The 25,107-nt window shown below is 47.2% G+C and overlaps 1 protein-coding gene across 4 annotated transcripts in view; it reads right to left on the bottom strand.

Annotated features, from left to right (window-relative positions):
• The window catches only part of NRXN3 (neurexin 3), a 110,000-nt gene that overhangs the window by 40,987 nt on the left and 43,906 nt on the right, over window positions 1-25,107 (bottom strand). For all 4 annotated transcript variants that reach the window (XM_053474686.1, XM_053474685.1, XM_053474687.1 and 1 more), the window contains exons 9-14: window positions 18,222-18,341; window positions 17,366-17,747; window positions 16,891-17,081; window positions 16,460-16,633; window positions 14,489-14,515; window positions 13,167-13,286 (exon numbers count right to left, since the gene is read on the bottom strand). In XM_053474686.1, coding sequence (XP_053330661.1) covers window positions 13,167-13,286; window positions 14,489-14,515; window positions 16,460-16,633; window positions 16,891-17,081; window positions 17,366-17,747; window positions 18,222-18,341 — 1,014 coding nt within the window. The remainder of the gene's footprint in view (window positions 1-13,166; window positions 13,287-14,488; window positions 14,516-16,459; window positions 16,634-16,890; window positions 17,082-17,365; window positions 17,748-18,221; window positions 18,342-25,107) is intronic.

A 25,107-nucleotide genomic window follows, 5' to 3' on the forward strand; every position in this document is an offset into this window, starting at 1 on the left:
GGGGGGCAGTCGTCTGGAAGGGAAAAAATAAAGAGTGTACACTGCATCTGCCCCTGCATTAACCCCGGGTTCGGTTCTGTTTCTGTGCCGGGTTCTGTTTCTGTGCCGGGTTCAGTTCTGTTTCTGTGCCGGGTTCAGTTCTGTTTCGGTGCTGGGTTCAGTTCCTTTGCTGTGTTGGGTTTCATCCGGTTCCTGTGCCGGGTTCAGTTCTGTTTCTGTGCCGGGTTCAGTTCTGTTTCTGTGCCGGGTTCAGTTCTGTTTCGGTGCTGGGTTCAGTTCCTTTGCTGTGTTGGGTTTCATTCGGTTCCTGTGCCGGGTTCAGTTCTGTTTCGGTTCTGGGTTCAGTTCCTTTGCTGTGTTGGGTTTCATTCGGTTCCTGTGCCGGGTTCAGTTCTGTTTCTGTGCCGGGTTCAGTTCTGTTTCTGTGCCGGGTTCAGTTCTGTTTCGGTGCTGGGTTCAGTTCCTTTGCCGTGTTGGGTTTCATTCGGTTCCTGTGCCGGGTTCAGTTCTGTTTCGGTTCTGGGTTCAGTTCCTTTGCTGTGTTGGGTTTCATTCGGTTCCTGCTTCCAGCGCCGTGACCTCCAGGCCACCAACCAACAGGAGACGCAATTCTGGAGCACAGGACGGCACCTCAAACAGCCGCTATTCCCCCGTTTCCATCTAATTCCGCTTTAAACAGAAGCGCAAAGTCGTGGAGCTGTCCGTGGTGGCCCCGGACAGGAGAAATCATACCCGCCCATGGATTATTCCCCAGCGATCTCTGGTCTGCGGCAGTGTGAGGGTTAAGCTTTCCTGGCCTCCTCTGCCCAGGCCTGGAATCGGGCTCTAACTCCATATTCCCAGGGCTGCAATGGAAGTGAATTGGTTTGTCAGCACTCCGCGCAGGCACAGAACCTTCACACATCTCCCCTAACAGATGGTCCTCCGCCGTGCCATAAACTCCCTTATTAGCTCATTTCCCGCTGCTGTCAGCTCATTCATCATACGGGGAACGAGCGGAGGGTGCAGGACGCCCAAAAACGCTGCCCCGCCAGCCGTAAATCAGAACTTCAACGTCTCATCCCGCGTCTGCCAAAAAAACGTTTCTCCGGGACCCCCAGAAATCCTCCTCGACTGCAAGCTCATGGGGCAAGCACCCAGCATCCTGGAATCATCACGGGGCATTCGTTTAGTGTATCGCATGTGCTTCTGGGTAAAGATACCATTAAATCCTGGCATGGATTAAAAGACTGCAGAGCATTGCACATCCCCACATCTGCAGAGAGGGCAGAGGCATTTTGCCGTATCCCTCTGCAGAGCATTGCGCCGTATCCCTCTGCAGAGCATTGCGCCGTATCCCTCTGCAGAGCATTTTGCCGTATCCCTCTGCAGAGCATTTTGCCGTATCCCTCTGCAGAGCATTGCGCCGTATCCCTCTGCAGAGCATTGTGCCATAGCTGGTTCTGTAAAGAATGGCTCTGTATCTCTGTGCAGAGCATTGCACAACGGGCTTCACATCTCAAGGTGCTCTCAGGAGTTTATGAAGCGGTAATTAAGACTCACATCTGGGTGCGGAGCGCGGTTTACGGGCCAGATGTGGCGCATTAATCAGAGAGGAGCTTCATGGAATGTTTATCTCGTTAGAGAGTCTGTCGCCGGCTGCCGGCTCTGCTAACGGGATCGGTCGGCGGCTGCACCGGGAGGGCTGGGGCTTTTAAACTTTATTGGGACAAATCACAGGGGGGTTTGGGATAATGGCGGCCAGCGAAGAGCCGACCCCAGCATTACATTCTATAAAGGATTAATTTCTGATACAACTTACTGACGGGCCCCCAAAACACAATGCCCCCAAAACACAATGCCCCCTGCACCCCACCAAAACTCAAGAGCCTTAAACTGCCCCTGGAAGACACAGCCGCCCCCCAAAGCCACGTCTACGGGGTCATGAAAACCACGCATACATCCATCAAGCCACGGAGTCATCTTCTGCCCCTAGTTCTACAACCATGAGGCAGATTAATTCCTCCCCGGGAGCCGCAGAGCCGGCGCTCTTCTGTGTACAGCACTGAGCAGACTGTTAATTCCGTTCTCTGTATAATGGGTCTATCTGGAGGGATTCCCAGCAAGAACCTGGAAACGGCTTCGTCTTTATGGATTCCATTAAGAATTCCCCTTTTCCTGCCGGCGTCTCGGGAGGACGAAGAGGCGACATCTGCCACATCACCCATAAAAAGGCCGGGCCCCGCAGCCGCGCACGCATTACCGTCTGTACAAGCAAATTGCCAATTACCGCTTTATCACTCGCTGAGGCGGCGTGGCGGGAGGTAAACCCGAAATAAAAAGACAATCTCGCTGCAGATCAGCCCCCAGGGTGCAGCCGGCAGATGTGCCGCCGTCCCGTGTAACGAGCGGACGCCCGACTCTCCTCCAACAATTCCAAGAAAGCCTTCGCTTTGCATTCACAACATGTATGTTCCCGTGTTACGTGGTGCCTGTATCAGTGCAGATATAGCGTATGTTCCCGTGTTACACGGTGCCTGTATCAGCGCAGATATGGTGTATGTTCCCGTGTATCAGCGCAGATATAGCGTATGTTCCCGTATTACATGGTACCTGTATCAGCGCAGGTATAGTGTATGTTCCCGTGTATCAGCGCAGATATAGCGTATGTTCCCGTATTACATGGTACCCAGGCCCGGACTGGCCATCGGGCACACCGGGCATTTGCCCGGTGGGCCGGGCCACGGCAGGGCCGCATTGAAAGGGCCGCTGCAGCTCCAGGCCCCTACCCTACCTACCGGGTCCGCCACTCTAAGGGGCCGGGAAGTCCCCACCAAGGCCGGCCTTACGTGTCTGCGGCCGCACAGGGTATAAATTAAAACATCGGGTTTTTTTTTTTTTTACTTTATTTAACATCCTCCATGTTAAATAAAGTTTTTTTTAACTTTATTTAACATGGAGGATGTTAAATAAAGTTGAAAAAAAAACCCCGATGTTTTAATTTAAACCCTGTGCGGCCGCAGACCCCTAAGGCCGGCCCTGGTGGGGGCTTCCCGGCCCCTTAGAGCAGGACCGGCCTTTGGGGTGTGCGACCACACAGGGCGTCACACTCTAGGGGGCGGGGGGCGGTCCGCACCGGGTGCCGCTCATCAGGGGGTGCCAACTTGCGGCACCCGGCACCCCTCCAGAGACGGACAGTAATGTCCGCCGCTGGAGGAGCAGGTTCGCAAGGGAGCGGTATCGGAGGTCTTTAACAGACCTCCGGTTCCCTTGAGTGATTTTAAGACAGGTTCAACCCGGCTTAAAATCACTCAAGGGAGCCGGAGGTCTGTTAAAGACCTCCGATACTGCTCCCTTGTGATCTGCGCGGCAACAGCTGCTGTGCGCCGGGATCTGACAACAAACCCCGGCGCACAGCAGCTGTTGCCCTCTGAACCGGAAGAAGACAGAGAAGAACTGAAGAAGAGGAGCGAAGAGGAGGAAAAGGAGCTGTAAGGAGAAGAGAGGAAAGGTAGGAAAATATTCAGTGAGAGTGGATTGGTATATATGTGTGGATTGGTGTATGTGTGGATTGGTGTATGTGTGGATTGGTATATATGTGTGGATTGGTATATATATGTGTGGATTGGTATATATGTGTGGATTGGTGTATATGTGTGGATTGGTGTATGTGTGGATTGGTGTATGTGTGGATTGGTATATATGTGGGGATTGGTATATATGTGTGAATTGGTATACGTGTGGATTGGCATACGTGTGGATTGGCATACGTGTGGATTGGCATACGTGTGGATTGGTATGTGTGTGGATTGGTATGTGTGTGTGGATTGGTAAACGTGTGGATTGGTATATATGTGTGGATTGGTGCATGTGTGGATTGGTATACGTGTGGATTGGTATACGTGTGGATTGGCATACGTGTGGATTGGCATACGTGTGGATTGGTATACGTGTGGATTGGTATACGTGTGGATTGGTATACGTTTGGATTGGTGTACGTGTGGATTGGTATGTACGTGTGGATTGGTATATATGTGTGGATTGGTATAGGTGTGGATTGGTATACGTGTGGATTGGGATATGTGTGTGGATTGGTGTATATGTGTGGATTAGTGTATGTGTGGATTGGTATATGTGTGGATTGGTAAGTGTGTGAGAGTGATGGGTGTTATGCTGTACCATTTCCAATGTCTTTTTCATGATCTAATTATGCTCTAAAAGTACATCATAACTCCCATCACTCTATACTGTTCCATACAGTGGCAGAGCTGGGAGGCAGAGGCCTTGCACCCCCACCGCAGGACTCCTGAAAGGTAAGTGAACTTCAAAGAGGGAGAGGGTAGATAGTTAGGAGGGGGTAGATAGGGAAAAGGGCGTGAGACGGGGGAAAGAGGGTAGGTAGGGAGAAGGGAGTGAGAAGGGGTAGATAGGGGAGAAGGGAGTGAGAAGGGGTAGATGGGGCAGAAGGGAGTGAGAAGGGGTAGATAGGGCAGAAGGGAGTGAGAAGGGGTAGATAGGGCAATCATACTCCTATCATGCCAAGTCTGCGAGTACATCCTGGAATCTGGGTATGCCTGGGCATGATAGGAATGTGATTGCTGTTAACAATCATATATATATACATATAATATTGTTTTTTAATTGTTTTGTCCTATTTTGGTGTGTTACTTACTTTAAATAAAAGTGTTAGATTTTTTTATGGTGTGGGGAGGTCATATTCGGTTTCGGACAGGTAAATGCTGCATTTTCGGTTTCAGTCCAGAATTCGTTTTGGTGCATCCCTACTACTAAGCCAGACAATGAAGTGGTAGGCCTACACCACATCAATGTTTGGCGTAGTATATAGTGATTGGTGTTATGCTGCACTATTGTCAATGTCTGGCTCAATGTATAGTGATAGGGATTACGCTGTACCACTGTCAATGTGTGCCTCAGTATATAGTGATAGGTGTTATGCTGTACCACCGTCATTGTCTGCCTCAGTATATAGTGGTAGGTGTTATGCTGTACCACCGTCAATTTCTGCCTCAGTATATAGTGATAAGTATTATGCTGTACCACCGTCAATGTCTGCCTCAGTATATAATGATAACAGTGAGAAGAGGCAGAGGTGGTAGATAGTGATACAGGGGGATAGATAGTGAGAAAGGGGAGTTTTGTTACAAGTTTTTATTCCTTTCTTTTTTTGGGATGGGGGGGCACCAGAGGAGTAGTCCGCACAGGGCGCCAGAACACCTAAGGCCGGCTCTGCCTTAGAGTGGCGGACCCGGTTGCAGTTGCGGCGGGCTTAAGGGGCTCTGCCTTAATGCGGCCATATTTTAAGGTACTAGCCTGGAGCTGCAGCTCCATCAGCCCCTAAGTCAATCCTGCCCTGCCACAGGCGCGGTCGCAGTTGCTGCTTGCTCTGGCAACAAGGTAAGTAGGGTGAGGGAGGGGGCTGCAGTGAGAAGGGGCCGAGGGGGGTTAGGTAGTGAGAAAGGGGGAGAGGGGATAGATAGAGGCGGTACATATTGAGAAGTGGGGAAGGGGGTTACATAGTGAAAAGGGGGAACATAGTGAGAAGGGGCAGATAAGATGATGAGAAGGGGTAGTGTGAATGCGTATGAGAATGAATGAATAAATGTGTGGATGAATTGTGTGAATGCGTATGACAATTAATGAATTCATGTGTGGATGAATTGCTTGAATGATTTGTGAGACTGCATTAATGAATGTGTTAATGATTTGTGTGAATGATTAAATGCAAAGATGGTACAGGTGGGCTTTAACAATAAATAAATAAATAAATAAATAAATATGGGCTGCTCAGGCTTAAATGCCCGGGCCTATTTTTTGTCCCAGTCCGGGCCTGATGGTACCTGTATCAGCGCAGGTATAGCGTATGTTCCCGTGTATTAGTGCAGATATAACGTATGTTCCCGTGTATCAGCACAGATATAACGTATGTTCCTGTATTACATGGTACCTGTATCAGAGCAGATATAGCGTATGTTCCCGTGTATTATTGCAGATATAGCGTATGTTCCCATGTATTATTGCAGATATAACGTATGTTCCTGTGTATCAGTGCAGATATAACGTATGTTCCCGTGTATCAGTGCAGATATAACGTATGTTCCTGTGTATCAGTGCAGATATAACGTATGTTCCCGTATTACAGCGTGCCTGTATCAGTGTAGACAGGGTAGAGAATTAATCCCCTCAATGCCAGGCCCCAGACCAGGTCATATAGAGCATTATGATACATATTTACATTATATAAATATATGCGGGGCCGATATACATTATATAAATATATGCGGGCTGATATACATTATATAAATATATGCGGGCTGATATACATTATATAAATATATGCAGGCCGATATACATTATATAAATATATGCGGGGGCGATATACATTATATAAATATATGCGGGGCCGATATACATTATGTAAATATACGCGGGGCCGATATACATTATATAAATATACGCAGGGCTGATATACATTATATAAATATATGCAGAGCCGATATACATTATATAACTATACGCGGGCCGATATACATTATATAAATATACGCAGGGCCGATATACATTATATAAATATATGCGGGCCGATATACATTATATAAATATATGCAGGGCCGATATACATTATATAAATATATGCGGGCCGATATACATTATATAAATATATGCAGGGCCGATATACATTATATAAATATATGCAGGGCCGATATACATTATATAAATATACGCGGGGCCGATATACATTATATAAATATACGCGGGGCCGATATACATTATATAAATATATGCAGGGCCGATATACATTATATAAATATATGCAGGGCCGATATACATTATATAAATATATGCGGGGCTGATATACATTATATAAATATATTCGGGGCCGATATACATTATATAGATATACGCGGGGCCGATATACATTATATAAATATATGCGGGGCCGATATACATTATATAAATATATGCGGGGCTGATATACATTATATAAATATATTCGGGGCCGATATACATTATATAGATATACGCGGGGCCGATATACATTATATAAATATATGCGGGGCCGATATACATTATATAAATATATGCGGGGCTGATATACATTATATAAATATATTCGGGGCCGATATACATTATATAGATATACGCGGGGCCGATATACATTATATAAATATATGCGGGGCCGATATACATTATATAAATATATGCGGGGCGGATATACATTATATAAATATATGCGGGGCCGATATACATTATATAAATATATGCGGGCTGATATACATTATATAAATATACGCGGGGCCGATATACATTATATAAATATATGCGGGGTCGATATACATTATATAAATATATGCGGGCTGATATACATTATAGAAATATATGCGGGGCCGATATACATTATATAAATATATGCGGGGCCGATATACATTATATAAATATATGCAGGCCGATATACATTATATAAATATATGCGGGGCCGATATACATTATATAAATATATGCGGGCTGATATACATTATAGAAATATATGCGGGCCGATATACATTATATAAATATATGCAGGGCCGATATACATTATATAAATATATGCGGGGGCCGATATACATTATATAAATATATGCGGGCCGATATACATTATATAAATATATGCGGGGCCGATATACATTATAGAAATATATGCGTGGCCGATATACATTATATAAATATATGCGGGGCCGATATACATTATATAAATATATGCGGGGCCAATATAAATTAAATATACGCGGGGCCGATATACATTATATAAATATATGCGGGGCCGATATACATTATATAAATATATGCAGGGCCGATATACATTATATAAATATACGCGGGGCCGATATACATTATATAAATATACGCGGGGCCGATATACATTATATAAATATACGCGGGGCCGATATACATTATATAAATATACGCGGGGCCGATATACATTATATAAATATACGCGGGGCCGATATACATTATATAAATATACGCGGGGCCGATATACATTATATAAATATACGCAGGGCCGATATACATTATATAAATATACGCGGGGCCGATATACATTATATAAATATACGCGGGGCCGATATACATTATATAAATATACGCGGGGCCGATATACATTATATAAATATATGCGGGGCCGATATACATTATATAAATATACGCGGGGCCGATATACATTATATAAATATATGCGGGGCCGATATACATTATGTAAATATACGCGGGGCCGATATACATTATATAAATATACGCAGGGCTGATATACATTATATAAATATATGCAGAGCCGATATACATTATATAACTATACGCGGGCCGATATACATTATATAAATATACGCGGGGCCGATATACATTATATAAATATACGCGGGGCCGATATATATTATATAAATATATGCAGAGCCGATATACATTATATAACTATACGCGGGCCGATATACATTATATAAATATACGCGGGGCCGATATACATTATATAAATATACGCGGGGCCAATATACATTATATAAATATATGCAGGGCTGATATACATTATATAAATATATACGCGGGGCCGATATACATGATATAAATATACGCGGGGCCGATATACATTATATAAATATATAGGGGACCGATATACATTATATAAATATACGCGGGGCCGATATACATTATATAAATATACGCGGGGCTGATATACATTATATAAATATACGCGGGGCCGATATACATTATATAAATATACGCGGGGGCCGATATACATTATATAAATATACGCGGGGGCCGATATACATTATATAAATATACGCGGGGGCCGATATACATTATATAAATATACGTGGGGGCCGATATACATTATATAACAATTAGAATAATGATCAGGCGCTAAATATCATACAATATTGTGTGAACGTTATAGATAATGCTGCAAACACTTGAAGTATAGAAAAGTTCTGCGCCGAAGAAAATAATAATTATTGATAAATCAAAATGTGAAAGTGATGATTAATATTTCACCAAAAAAGTGTAGGAATGGAGATATAAAACAATAATACTTATATTTGCTTTCCAATTGTCAAATTCGGTCTCCATCCGTTGTATCAAAGTAATGCGTCAATATGTAAGAACAAAAAACGAAAGACCAAAAAATCATAGTGCTTTCCATAAATGCATACAAATCAAACGTGTATGGAAAGCACTATGATTTTTTGGTCTTTCGTTTTTTGTTCTTACATATTGACGCATTACCTTGATACAACGGATGGAGACCGGAGATTTGAGCTTCTTGATCCAACGAGAAATCTGATTGCCTCTTGGAGTCGAGAAGAAATGTTTTTCCCCCAATTGCAGAATTCGAAGTCTCTTATTTAGGGGTTTTTCCCTTCTTTTGGATCAAGAATAGGAAGGTTTGGTAGAAGGGTTGGTCGACTTAGGTATTTTTTCAACCTTATGTAACTGTGTAACTATATATATATATATATATGTAACTATGTGTAACTATATATATATATGTAACTATGTGTAACTATATATATATATGTAACTATGTGTTACTATATATATATATGTAACTATGTGTAACTATATATATATATGTAACTATGTGTAACTATATATATATATGTAACTATGTGTAACTATATATATATATGTAACTATGTGTAACTATATATATATATATGTAACTATGTGTAACTATATATATATATATATATATATATATGTAACTATGTGTAACTATATATATATGTAACTATGTGTAACTATATATATATGTGTGTAACTATATATATATATATATATATATATGTAACTATGTGTAACTATATATATATATGTGTAACTATATATATATATGTAACTATATATATATGTAACTATGTGTAACTATATATATATATATATGTAACTATGTGTAACTATATATATATATATGTAACTGTGTAACTATATATATATGTAACTATGTGTAACTATATATATATATATATATGTAACTATGTGTAACTATATATATATATATGTATGTAACTATGTGTAACTATATATATATATATATATATATATATATATATATATATGTAACTATGTGTAACTATATATATATGTAACTATGTGTAACTATATATATATATGTATGTAACTATGTGTAACTATATATATATATATATATGTAACTATGTGTAACTATATATATATGTAACTATGTGTAACTAGATATATATATATGTAACTATGTAACTATATATGGAATTATCCAGACATGAGAGAAAACCCAACCCCTTCACTGCCACAGCTTTGTGTAAAAGGAACACATAAATCAAGTTATACCAGAACTTTCCAGGGATTTACAAACTGACTTGGAAACTAATTAACACCTTTATTGCCCCACGGCCAGCGGGAACCCAATTAGCAGCTCCGGCCCCTGGAGCAAACGGTGCTGCAGGTACCTGGCGTATGAGGCGTACGAGGCGTATGATGTAACAAGCAGCGCATCACAAAACAACATGGACAGAAACATTTGTTATTTGATGGGTCGGTAATGTGTTCTTTCTCTACATATCTGCTGGGAAAACACACTGCGAATTAGAAGCGTCTGCCTCCCAGTGATACCCCCCAGTAATACTAATACTGGGGTTATTAATGGGAGGTAATACCCCCCCCAGTAATCACCCCAGAAATACCTCCCCCAGTGATACTTCCCAGTAATAACCTCAGAAATACCTCCCCCAGTAATAACCCCAGAAATACCCCCCCAGTAATAACCCCAGAAATACCTCCCCCCAGTAATAACCCCAGAAATACCTCCTCCAGTAATAACCCCAGAAATACCTCCCCCAATGATACCTCCCCGTAATAACCCCAGAAATACCTCCCCCAGTAATAACCCCAGAAATACCTCCCCCAATGATACCTCCCCGTAATAACCCCAGAAATACCTCCCCCAGTAATAACCCCAGAAATACCTCCCCCATTAATAACCCCAGAAATACCTCCCCCAATGATACCTCCCCGTAATAACCCCAGAAATACCTCCCCCAGTAATAACCCCAGAAATACCTCCCCAGTAATAACCTCAGAAATACCTCCCCCAGTAATAACCCCAGAAATACCTCCCCCAGTAATAACCCCAGATATACCTCCCCCAATGATACCTCCCCGTAATAACCCCAGAAATACCTCCCCCAGTAATAACCCCAGAAATACCTCCCCCAATGATACCTCCCCCAGTAATAACCCCAGAAATACCTCCCCCAGTAATAACCCCAGAAATACCTCCCCCAGTAATAACCCCAGAAATACCTCCCCCAATGATACCTCCCCGTAATAACCCCAGAAATACCTCCCCCAGTAATAACCCCAGAAATACCTCCCCCAGTGCTTCTTACAATACATTTAATCAAGGGGTCTGACAAGACTGGAAGTGACTGCCTAAAATAAACCGATACATTAGGTGGAGAGAGCCTTACTACCCAGTGATACCTCCCAGTGATACCCCCAGTGATACCCCCCAGTCATGCGCTGCCTGCAGAGATGTCTATAGGAGATGGGATTTGAAAAAGAAAATAGAGGGCGCCGCCTTGTGGTCATGCGGTGCCATTACGGCCCATGTCAAACCCCATAACCGGGAGGGTCCTTCATAAATAAGTCACATGGCGCCACCTTGTGGTCCTCTTTCAGTCTTACAGACCTGGGCAATATATTGTTGCAGGGTGACCACACCGGCCATTATTTACCAGTATGCTGCGCCCTGCAGTATGTGGGCCGTGCAGCAGTAATCGATCCCCTTCTTATGCATCACACATACCACGGGACATGCGTGTGCCTGTCAGCAACATGTGAGATGTACGTGTATCGTGGAAAGATGTTTGCCATTTTCAGGCACAGAGCCTGTGTTTCAGAGCTCTGAATGTGACCATCGATGCCCGATGAGGGTCCTGGAGTTTTGGCCTACGTTCCAGCGCAGGAAAGCCACAGGCTGTGTCCAGCGTGCAGTGAGGCCATGTGGGACGGGGTAAGTGCACGGAAGGGGGTAGGGGCCAGTATGAAGAGGGGGGTTGGGGTAAGAGTGAGGGGAGTTACGGAGTCACCTTGTGCTGCCGAGGCGAGCGGGATGAGGTTAGACACAAGGAGAGTCTTCATTAACCATCGTAAATAATTGATAGCTCTCCGCAGAGCAGGTCTTTGAGACCACAGACAACCTCTCCATGTTTAATGACCTTCTTGTGATGCACTAAACAGCCTGCCATTAACCCTTCTGGCCGGGTATCGGCTCAATTGCTCCGGAAAGACTTGCCTGCTCTGGTGGTCCCATAAAAGTTACCTGAAGTTGTATATTTGATTAGAGTTTGGAGGGCTTGGAGGAGTCCGCACTCCAGAAGTGCCTGTTCTGCGCTGGTCACGCCGTTCATCTATAAATCTTTATTAATGTCTTATTCCTAACGAAGCTTCGTGGGATCACTGAGAACATACCGAGCGGCCAACCGGAGATGTGTCCACGGCAAACGCGGCTCTCATCGACACCGTTATTCACAGGGCCGGCCCTGGGGCTGCTAGTGCTCTGGTCACCGCAACTACCCCCGTACTGCCCCTTTCTGTATTCCCTCACCTGAAGGAGCCCAAAACCAAAAGCACCCAGGGCAGCCGCCATATCCCTTCCGAAAAATGACTGCAGTTTTTTGGAGATGAAAAAACTGCGATACTGCACTTTTACTGCACATTTACTGCGCATTTCCTGCACTTTTACTGCACATTTACTGCACTTTTTTTTGTATATTGCAAACCTACAGTTGTAATTCAATGTACTGCAGCTTTATTGAATTTGTACTTCCTTACAAAAATAACTGCAGTAAAACTGCAGTAAAACTGCAGTACAGTGAAGTACAAATGCAGTAAATGTGCAGTAAAAGTGCAGTATTCTGGTTTTTCATGTCCAAAAAACTGCAGTAATTTTTCGGAAGGGATATGGCGGCTGCCCTGCGTGCAGTATTACTTCAGAAAAAACTGCAGTAATTTTTCGGAAGGGATATGGCGGCTGCCCTGCGTGCAGTATTCAGAAAAAACTGCAGTAATTTTTCGGAAGGGATTGTCTCTTCCCCCATCGTTACCCTCTAATCCTGTCTGATACGTTCAGTTACATAGTATCTCATTGTACTCACGGTCATTGCACTGTGTTCCGGAGTATGATGTCATCGAGCAGTCACACGTGAAGCCCTCCCATTGCTGTATGCAGACCCCCTGGTTCACGCAGGAATCTTCCTGGCATGTGGTGGATGGACCTAAAATCCAAAGGTAGAGGAGAAGATGAGTGCCGGGTCTGGTTCCATCACCTGCCCGCCACCAAACCACAGCATGCGACACTGACAGCCATGCAGGGGCTGAGGACCGGCACTGGCCATGCAAGGACTAGCCGCGGCGTCGGCCCCCGTGTCACCGGGCAGCCATTCTGGATCCCTGAGTTTTGTGCTCAGATCAAACCTGCTGGGAATCAGCTGTCAATCACGTGACGGTTTAGGGGCCCCTGACAAAAAGCTAAAAACCTTAGGGCACGTTTACAGCACAAACATGACTGGATTTACCCCACAGTATAACCCCCCAATGCCCCCCGTTCATATAATCGCATGTAAGGGAAACCCGCGGCCAGTCTGAGCAGTGTGATCGGCGCATGGTCGGGAAGCCAAGTTAAGGACTATCCCTTCAGAATGTAAAATGTGCATATATATACCATACCTGCCAAGTCCCTGTGCCCCTCTCCCCCAACGGACCTCTAACCACACCGTGTTAAGCAGAAGTGCCCCTATCTGGCCATTATATTCCCGGGGGAAGAGCCAAACTCCCACATGGACATCAGTCAGATGCTTAATGAAGTTGGCGGTAGTGGGTACAGGGATGCATCTCACGGGCAAGACTGAGTCATGTGATAAAGCCTCCTGCGGGGAGGCGACTTACCTGCACCATCAGTTATATTTCATTGTGCAAACCATGCATCAGGCAAACAGCAACTCTGCCCCCAGCAGGCACACAGCGGGCACAGCAGGGATGGGTGGCATGCGGGACACGGGGTGGCATGCGGGACACGGGGTGGCATGTGGGACGCGGTGCGACGGGGTGCAGGCTGAAAGCATGGCCACGCAGCTGTGGCTTTACATTCATCTTTACTCTGCCGGAGCTGCCCCCGCGCCAGAAACCCTCTATAAAGAGGAAAGTGGCAGCTTTGGGCCACGCTATGAAGAAGGCGGCCGCCTAATACTGAATGCTTCCAGCGACCGCCTCTGGGGTGAGGACCTTCAGCAGTTACGTCACCTGCTACTAGTTGGATTACTGGGTTTGTGAAGTCGGTTGGGCCGGGGGCCGGGGGCCATGCTTTCAGGACACAGAGCAGCCAATCCAGCAGCCAGTCTGCCCAATGCCGTCTCTGGCAGAGGGTCGTGGCTGCGGCGTGGCTCGGGTGGTGGCACCGGTTAGGAGATAAGCAGACTACCTTGTAGATTAGCTTTGGTCAAAGCGTCTTGTTAGCAAAAGAAGATAAACAAAGCAGATGTTAGTAAGAAGACCACAGACCCCGCTCAGCACCCCCCCCTCCCCCAACCGCGGACCCCGAAACACAAAGACAACCCCGGTGCCAAGCAGAAAGCACACCAGCCCGGGGCAACAACCAGCTGGGGTGATCAGCCAAGTGCAGGAAGGGGTAAAACGCAACCCGCTCTCAAGCAAAGCTCACACAAGAGGGTATTAGCAGACCCCCCCCCTCACACACAGAGGGTATTAGTAGACCCCACACACACACACAGAGGGTATTAGCAGACCCCCCTCACACACAGAGGGTATTAGTAGACCCCCACACACACACAGAGGGTATTTGCAGACACCCCCCCTCACACACAGAGGGTATTAGTAAACCCCCCCCCACACACACACAGAGGGTATTTGCAGACCCCCCTCACACAGAATGAGTGAATAAATCTCAGTTTGTACAGAAATACTCTGCCCTCTAGTGGCAGGATCAGTTTCATGCACAAACCACTTTGTCTTTAAGGACAGCGTTTCAATAGTTTCTAAAACATTCATGGTCGTTTTTGCCACTTTCTATATCGTTGCTGGCTGATAAACGGCACATCTCCTGGGAATGGACGGTACTTTATTCCCTGCCCCTGAGTCCACCCTGAATGTTACCCTTTTGGGTAGCAGGGCAAGCTACTCCTGTCACTCTCAGCCACCAGTTACCTGGTGCAACTACATTGAGACAGCGGCCATGCACGGGATAATGTTGGAAAAGATACCCTGGAGAGGGGCAGAATAAATGACCACTGGCCCCCAGCACAGAGCGGAAGACACACTAACATATACATGCGAACACATACACAGACAACTTTACATGTGTACACTGACACACACACCAACACATACACACTCCTCGCAAACAGGTGGGCATTATACAAAGGAACATAGTGAGGCATTATGGGCAATGTGAGAATGGGATGGATTAACTCATTAATATTCACCAGCGACCCCATTACTCAGCTTAGAAACCCGAGCAAGGAAATGACTACCCGCTATCCGACCCCCTGCCACGAACTGAGACCCCAAATAAGACACGAAGCAATCAGATGGAAGAGAATTTATTCATGAACATCAAACAGAGGTGTGAGGTATATTTGGCACCAGTGCGGTAATCCTCCAGCACTGCGGGGGGCGGGTTACCCATGTGACAATGCCCAGGCACCGCGGGGGTGGGTTACACATGTGATAATGCCCAGGCACCGCGGGGGCGGGTTACACATGTGATAATGCCCAGGCACCGCAGGGGCGGGTTACCCATGTGATAATGCCTAGGCACCGTGGGGGCGGGTTACCCATGTGATAATGCCCAGGCACCGTGGGGGCGGGTTACCCATGTGATAATGCCCAGGCACCGTGGGGGCGGGTTACCCATGTGATAATGCCTAGGTACCGTGGGGGCGGGTTACCCATGTGATAATGCCCAGGCACCGTGGGGGAGGGTTACCCATGTGATAATGCCTAGGTACCGCGGGGGCGGGTTACCCATGTGATAATGCCCAGGCACCGCGGGGGTGGGTTACACATGTGATAATGCCCTGAGAAGATATCACAGAATGGTCAGGTCACTTTATCCTCACTCGCTCGCTATAGATCAGCAGATAATATAAAAATATCTATTAAAACCTCTTAGTTAATAACCGGACCCTCGTGAATTCCTGGCCGGTCTCCGGGAGGCTGAGGGACGGGGATGGCCGTACCGGGACCGATTAGCCTGACAGCCGGATGGACAGAGCCGCGGTGAGGAGTGCGAGACAGTGCGATGCGCTCTGAGAGGATGAATGGGACAGCGGTGACAGCGGGGGTGGAATGGAGGCGATGAGACGGGGCTGGATGGAGTCCCAGACATGGACAGCTCTCTCGCCGTGGCTGGCGCTGCTATAAGAGTTTGTACCTTCACATCCGCGCTCGATCTGCCCGCTGCGGTGCAGAGCGTCGCTGATCAGATCCGGCAGGCGTCCGTTTAGATCAACAGAGGCCAAGCAGCCCTGGAATCCGTCCCGAGAGGCCACCAGCTTCGGCAAACTGCTGTACATGCCCTGCGCCAGGCCAGCGATGTACAGATCCCCTGCAGACAGAAGTAACATGTGATCTATTACCCCCACCTCGGACCCCAGCATCACCCCAGCACCCTGCGTTACCCCAAAGTTCCTTTAATGCTCAGAATGGTGTCCGCCTTATCCCCTGTGTCACCCCGATAGCCTCTGCCCTCACACTCTTTTACCCCTTTATCCGGCAGGCAACGTAACCTATTATATGCCAGAGGTGAGCAGTGCGTAATCTGCGGCCTGGCATGCCGAGGGTTAACAGACAGTCTGCCCTTACCCTTCAGGTCCAGGTTTTTGGCTCCGTTGATGACCTGGGTCACGGACCTGGTGTCCACCTTCAGCGTGTGTGTGTTGCTGTTGTCTCGTGTGATGACCACGTGGTGCCACTGGTTGTCGTTGAGGGGTCTGTCGCTGTTTCCTTTGATAACGTTGGGCCCGTTCCCGAGATCAAACACATAGTGGATGTACCTGGGATCAGATGGGAGCCATTAGGGGATTGGAAGGGGGCATTTAATCACCCCCAGGGCACAATAACCACCTCTAATGGTAACACGGTATATAATATAAACAGTTACCAGGGCCACGCAGCACGGGACACAAGGACACCAGGCAAGCAGGGGGTTGGGGTAACATTATACTGGGCTCTTTCTAAATCCATTGATCTATATAAAGCCTTTCGGGGCATGGCTCTTCCCCACCAGCCCCTGGGACCGGCCTCCCTGCCCCTGGGACCGGCCTCCCTGCCCTCATACCCCTTTACTAGCTCCACCGCGATGAAGTCGTTGCCATCTCCGCTGTTGAAGAGGATGAAGCCGTCGGGTGAGATGGTCTTGAACTGGAAGAAGAGGTGCATGGAGGTGTACGCCTGCAGGGTGGACAGCGTCAGGTAGCTGGCCTTGGTCCTGAAGGTGACGGGGTCTGCTATGATGGAGCGCATGCCGAAGCGCGCCTTCAGCTCGCAGTAATCAATGTCGCCGTTCTTGCACAGGTCGATGTACAGAAGCCCGTTGAACATGAGACTCTGAAGGTGCCCAATAAAACTGGACGGGACGGACGACGCGAAGTGCTTTTCTGTCATCACCCCAGTCTCGATGTTATGGAACTCCAGGCGGGTATGATCCCCCACCATAGTACCTGCAAACATGGGGGATAAATAAAAGGCAGTGAGGCTCCTGCCTGGACCCCGTAGTCTCGCCCCTGAAAGCCGGGAAGAACCGGTCCAAAATTCTTTAAACAGGAGGAGGCTCCGGCGAGGTAAAGGTGTGATGGTGAGTGAGGTGTGATAGTGAGTGAGGTGTGATGAGTGTGTTTTAGTGTCAGTGTGTGTATGTGTGTTAGAGTGCTTGTTAGCGTGATTGTGTGTATATCTGTTACAGTAAGTGTGCGTGTGTTATGGGGGTGCATGGAGCCAGGGGCCACTCAGCTGTACCAGGCCCCCGGGCCAGAAGATGCCAGCCCTCCCCTGCTTGAAAGTAACACAATGCGTGTTTGCCGCCATCTACTGGCCGTAACTAAGAATGCACTCACTAGGCGCGGGACACAACGTTTAGCCTCTGTAACTAAAACAAGTTGAGTCTGTCGGTCGCGCGCAGGTCTCGGGGGTCTCACCTTCAGCTACATCATCATCCACGGTTAGTTTTAGGGTCTTCCCTCGGCGCACCACCCGGACAGTGTGCCACTCATTATCATTTAGCTTCTGTCCAGCATAAAGCGTCTCCGGTCCCTTACCTAATGCATGATTGGAGACAAGCGTTACTATCATATCAACCTTCAGACTTATCAACAGGACAGGTTCAGACAGCGGTGGGTCTAGAGGTAATGTAGGGGATGTGCCTGCATTATCAGGACTGGTCAGACAGCGGTGGGTCTGTATGTAATGTAGGGGGGTGTGACTGCGTTATCAGGACTGGTCAGACAGCGGCGGGTCTGTATGTAATGTAGGGGATGTGACTGCGTTATCAGGACTGGTCAGACAGTGGCAGGTCTGTATGTAATGTAGGGGATGTGACTGCTGTATCAGGACTGGTCAGACAGCGGCGGGTCTGTATGTAACGTAGGGGATGTGATCGCGTTATCAGGACTGGTCAGACAGCGGCGGGTCTGTATGTAATGTAGGGGATGTGACTGCGGTATCAGGACTGGTCAGACAGCGGCGGGTCTGTATGTAATGTAGGGGATGTGACTGCGTTATCAGGACTGGTCAGACAGCGGCGGGTCTGTATGTAATGTAGGGGATGTGACTGCGTTATCAGGACTGGTCAGACAGCGGCGGGGCTGTATGTAATGTAGGGGATGTGACTGCGTTATCAGGACTGGTCAGACAGCGGCGGGTCTGTATGTAATGTAGTGGATGTGACTGCGTTATCAGGACTGGTCAGACAGTGGCAGGTCTGTATGTAATGTAGGGGATGTGACTGCGTTATCAGGACTGGTCAGACAGCGGCGGGTCTGTATGTAATGTAGGGGATGTGACTGGGTTATCAGGACTGGTCAGACAGCGGCGGGTCTGTATGTAATGTAGGGGGCGTGACTGCGGTATCAGGACTGGTCAGACAGCGGCGGGTCTGTATGTAATGTAGGGGATGTGACTGGGTTATCAGGACTGGTCAGACAGCGGCGGGTCTGTATGTAATGTAGGGGATGTGACTGCGTTATCAGGACTGGTCAGACAGCGGCAGGTCTGTATGTAATGGAGGGGATGTGACTGCGTTATCAGGACTGGTCAGACAGCGCGGGGTCTGTTGGTAATGTAGGGGATGTGACTGCGTTATCAGGACTGGTCAGACAGCGGCGGGTCTGTATGTAATGTAGGGGATGTGACTGCGTTATCAGGACTGGTCAGACAGCGGCGGGTCTGTATGTAATGTAGGGGATGTGACTGCGTTATCAGGACTGGTCAGACAGCGGCGGGTCTGTATGTAATGTAGGGGATGTGATCGCGTTATCAGGACTGGTCAGACAGCGGCGGGTCTGTATGTAATGTAGTGGATGTGACTGCGTTATCAGGACTGGTCAGACAGCGGCGGGTCTGTATGTAATGTAGGGGATGTGATCGCGTTATCAGGACTGGTCAGACAGCGGCGGGTCTGTATGTAATGTAGGGGATGTGACTGCGTTATCAGGACTGGTCAGACAGCGGTGGGTCTGTATGTAATGTAGGGGATGTGACTGGGTTATCAGGACTGGTCAGACAGCGGCGGGTCTGTATGTAATGTAGGGGATGTGACTGCGTTATCAGGACTGGTCAGACAGCGCCGGGTCTGTATGTAATGTAGGGGATGTGACTGCGTTATCAGGACTGGTCAGACAGCGCCGGGTCTGTATGTAATGTAGGGGATGTGACTGCGGTATCAGGACTGGTCAGACAGCGGCGGGTCTGTATGTAATGTAGGGGATGTGACTGCATTATCAGGACTGGTCAGACAGCGGCGGGTCTGTATGTAATGTAGGGGATGTGACTGCATTATCAGGACTGGTCAGACAGCGGCGGGTCTGTATGTAATGTAGGGGATGTGACTGCGTTATCAGGACTGGTCAGACAGCGGCGGGTCTGTATGTAATGTAGGGGATGTGACTGCGGTATCAGGACTGGTCAGACAGCGGCGGGTCTGTATGTAATGTAGGGGATGTGACTGCGTTATCAGGACTGGTCAGACAGCGGCGGGTCTGTATGTAATGTAGGGGATGTGACTGCGTTATCAGGACTGGTCAGACAGCGCCGGGTCTGTATGTAATGTAGGGGATGTGACTGCGGTATCAGGACTGGTCAGACAGCGGCGGGTCTGTATGTAATGTAGGGGATGTGACTGCGTTATCAGGACTGGTCAGACAGCGGCGGGTCTGTATGTAATGTAGGGGATGTGACTGCATTATCAGGACTGGTCAGACAGCGGCGGGTCTGTATGTAATGTAGGGGATGTGACTGCGTTATCAGGACTGGTCAGACAGCGGCGGGTCTGTATGTAATGTAGGGGATGTGACTGCGGTATCAGGACTGGTCAGACAGCGGCGGGTCTGTATGTAATGTAGGGGATGTGACTGCGTTATCAGGACTGGTCAGACAGCGGCGGGTCTGTATGTAATGTAGGGGATGTGACTGCGGTATCAGGACTGGTCAGACAGCGGCGGGTCTGTATGTAATGTAGGGGATGTGACTGCGTTATCAGGACTGGTCAGACAGCGGCGGGTCTGTATGTAATGTAGGGGATGTGACTGCGTTATCAGGACTGGTCAGACAGCGGCGGGTCTGTATGTAATGTAGGGGATGTATGTAATGTGGGGCGCCCTGTAACATGCATATTAATATAGAATGGATTCTCTGCGCTTTCCGTTAAAACGTTTCATTTTCTCACCTTTTCTAGAACCTGCGCGTCCGCAGAGCCCTCGAGCCGCCACCGGACTAAAGATACAGACCGGCCCCCGGACCCCGGAGACACCGACCAGAACTGAACAGGGGCCCCCAGGAGCCAAATCATGTCCTACATTACCTGATATATTACTGATTTATCTATACATTATACAGGGGGCCGGCTCGCTGATTTATCTATACATTATACGGGGGGGGGCGGCTCGCTGATTTATCTATACATTATACAGGGGCCGGTCACTGATTTATCTATACATTATACAGGGGGACAGTCACTGATTTATCTATACATTATACAGGGGCCGGTCACTGATTTATCTATACATTATACAAGGGGCCGGCTCGCTGATTTATCTATACATTATACACGGGCCGGCTCGCTGATTTATCTATACATTATACAGGGGGCCGGCTCACTGATTTATCTATACATTATACAGGGGGCCGGCTCACTGATTTATCTATACGTTATACAGGGGGCCGGCTCACTGATTTATCTATACATTATACAGGGGCCGGCTCGCTGATTTATCTATACAGTATACAGGGGCCGGCTCGCTGATTTATCTATACATTATACAGGGGCCGGCTCGCTGATTTATCTATACATTATACAGGGGCCGGCTCGCTGATTTATCTATACATTATACAGGGGCCGGCTCGCTGATTTATCTATACATTATACAGGGGCCGGCTCGCTGATTTATCTATACATTATACAGGGGCCGGCTCGCTGATTTATCTATACATTATACAGGGGCCAGCTTGCTGATTTATCTATACATTATACAGGGGCCGGTCACTGATTTATCTATACATTATACAGGGGCCGGTCACTGATTTATCTTTACAGTATACAGGGGGCCGGCTCGCTGATTTATCTATACATTATACAGGCGCCGGCTCGCTGATTTATCTATACATTATACAGGGGCCGGTCACTGATTTAGCTATACATTATACAGGGGCCGGCTCGCTGATTTATCTATACATTATACAGGGGGCCGGTCACTGATTTATCTATACATTATACAGGGGGCCGGTCACTGATTTATCTATACATTATACAGGGGCCGATCACTGATTTATCTATACATTATACAGGGGGCCGGTCACTGATTTATCTATACATTATACAGGGGCCGGCTCGCTGATTTATCTATACATTATACAGGGGGCCGGTCACTGATTTATCTATACATTATACAGGGGGCCGGTCACTGATTTATCTTTACAGTATACAGGGGGCCGGCTCGCTGATTTATCTATACATTATACAGGGGCCGGTCACTGATTTATCTATACATTATACAGGGGCCGGCTCGCTGATTTATCTATACATTATACAGGGGGCCGGTCACTGATTTATCTATACATTATACAGGGGCCGATCACTGATTTATCTATACATTATACAGGGGGCCGGTCACTGATTTATCTATACATTATACAGGGGCCGGCTCGCTGATTTATCTATACATTATACAGGGGGCCGGTCACTGATTTATCTATACATTATACAGGGGGCCGGTCACTGATTTATCTTTACAGTATACAGGGGGCCGGCTCGCTGATTTATCTATACATTATACAGGGGCCGGTCACTGATTTATCTATACATTATACAGGGGCCGGCTCGCTGATTTATCTATACATTATACAGGGGGCCGGTCACTGATTTATCTATACATTATACAGGGGGCCGGTCACTGATTTATCTATACATTATACAGGGGCCGGCTCGCTGATTTATCTATACATTATACAGGGGGCCGGTCACTGATTTATCTATACATTATACAGGGGGCCGGTCACTGATTTATCTTTACAGTATACAGGGGGCCGGCTCGCTGATTTATCTATACATTATACAGGGGCCGGTCACTGATTTATCTATACATTATACAGGGGCCGGCTCGCTGATTTATCTATACATTATACAGGGGGCCGGTCACTGATTTATCTATACATTATACAGGGGCCGGCTCGCTGATTTATCTATACATTATACAGGGGGCCGGTCACTGATTTATCTATACATTATACAGGGGGCCGGTCACTGATTTATCTTTACAGTATACAGGGGGCCGGCTCGCTGATTTATCTATACATTATACAGGGGCCGGCTCGCTGATTTATCTATACATTATACAGGTGCCGGGCACTGATTTATCTATACATTATACAGGGGCCGGCTCGCTGATTTATCTATACATTATACAGGTGCCGGGCACTGATTTATCTATACATTATACAGGGGCCGGCTCGCTGATTTATTTATACATTATACAGGGGCCGGTCACTGATTTATCTATACATTATACAGGGGCCGGTCACTGATTTATCTATACATTATACAGGGGCCGGCTCGCTGATTTATCTATACATTATACAGGGGCCGGCTCGCTGATTTATCTATACATTATACAGGGGGCCGGTCACTGATTTATCTATACATTATACAGGGGCCAGCTTGCTGGTTTATCTATACATTATACAGGGGGCCGGTCACTGATTTATCTATACATTATACAGGGGCCGGCTCGCTGATTTATCTATACATTATACACGGGCCGGCTCGCTGATTTATCTATACATTATACAGGGGCCGGCTCGCTGATTTATCTATACATTATACAGGGGGCCGGCCACTGATTTATCTATACATTATACAGGGGCCGGTCACTGATTTATCTATACATTATATGGGGGGCCGGCTCGCTGATTTATCTATACATTATACAGGGGGCCGGTCACTGATTTATCTATACATTATACACGGGCCGGCTCGCTGATTTATCTATACATTATACAGGGGGCCGGTCACTGATTTATCTATACATTATACAGGGGCCGGCTCGCTGATTTATCTATACATTATACAGGGGGCCGGTCACTGATTTATCTATACATTATACAGGGGCCGGCTCGCTGATTTATCTATACATTATACACGGGCCGGCTCGCTGATTTATCTATACATTATACAGGGGGCCGGCTCGCTGATTTATCTATACATTATACAGGGGCCGGCTCGCTGATTTATCTATACATTATACAGGGGCCGGCTCGCTGATTTATCTATACATTATACAGGGGCCGGCTCGCTGATTTATCTATACATTATACACGGGCCGCCTCGCTGATTTAACTATACATTATACAGGGGGCCGGCTCGCTGATTTATCTATACATTATACAGGGGGCCGGTCACTGATTTATCTATACATTATACACGGGCCGGCTCGCTGATTTATCTATACATTATACAGGGGGCCAGTCACTGATTTATCTATACATTATACAGGGGCCGGCTCGCTGATTTATCTATACATTATACAGGGGGCCGGTCACTGATTTATCTATACGTTATACAGGGGGCCGGTCACTGATTTATCTATACATTATACACGGGCCGGCTCGCTGATGTGAGATTGAGTGAAGTTTCTTTAGTGAATAAACCCCAATATTCTGTCATTAACACAATAGAAGAGGATGATTGGCTGCTGGTTATACTCCATACAGCGCCCGGCTCATGAGGGGGGTCTGAGGCCATTATTAGGGAACCCGTTGGGGATTTGTACCCTGGCCCTGCGCGGCAGGCGTCTCGGGGGCGGCTTCTTCCATCTTGGACTCCGAGCCGCCCTGCCGTGTAATAATCAACCCTCTCCTCCCCGCCAACCCAAAACTACAGAAAAGACGGCTTATTCCTCCCCGTGGCCTGAGAAGGATCTGGCAAATGGATGGAAACGGCGTTATAGTTTTATCTTAAGTTCATGTAGCGTCCGATGTATCCCGAGTATCTCTGCCAGTCCCTACACTGGCCTACAGCGCCCCCTGTATCTCTGCTCCGGTCTCCTCACTCCGCTCAGGACTTGCGTCTCTCCCTCCCTCCTCCCCTCTCCCCACCCCCAGGACGTTACCTGCGCTGCCGCGTTCTGTCACACTAATCTCTTAATACCCTCAGCCAGCATCCTTCGAGACCCCCCTCCCCCATCTCATCCTCCTAATAGACTGTCAGCTCCCAGGGCGAGGATGCCTATGGCGGTGCTCTAGAAACATTATGTAACAGGCGTCTCTCGTTTGTCCGGAGGGCGCTCTCGGGGGCCGAGGCAGCCAGTTACACTG

Source organism: Spea bombifrons, chromosome 9 (genome assembly GCF_027358695.1).
Source record: "Spea bombifrons isolate aSpeBom1 chromosome 9, aSpeBom1.2.pri, whole genome shotgun sequence".
NCBI classification, from domain to species: domain Eukaryota; kingdom Metazoa; phylum Chordata; class Amphibia; order Anura; family Pelobatidae; genus Spea; species Spea bombifrons.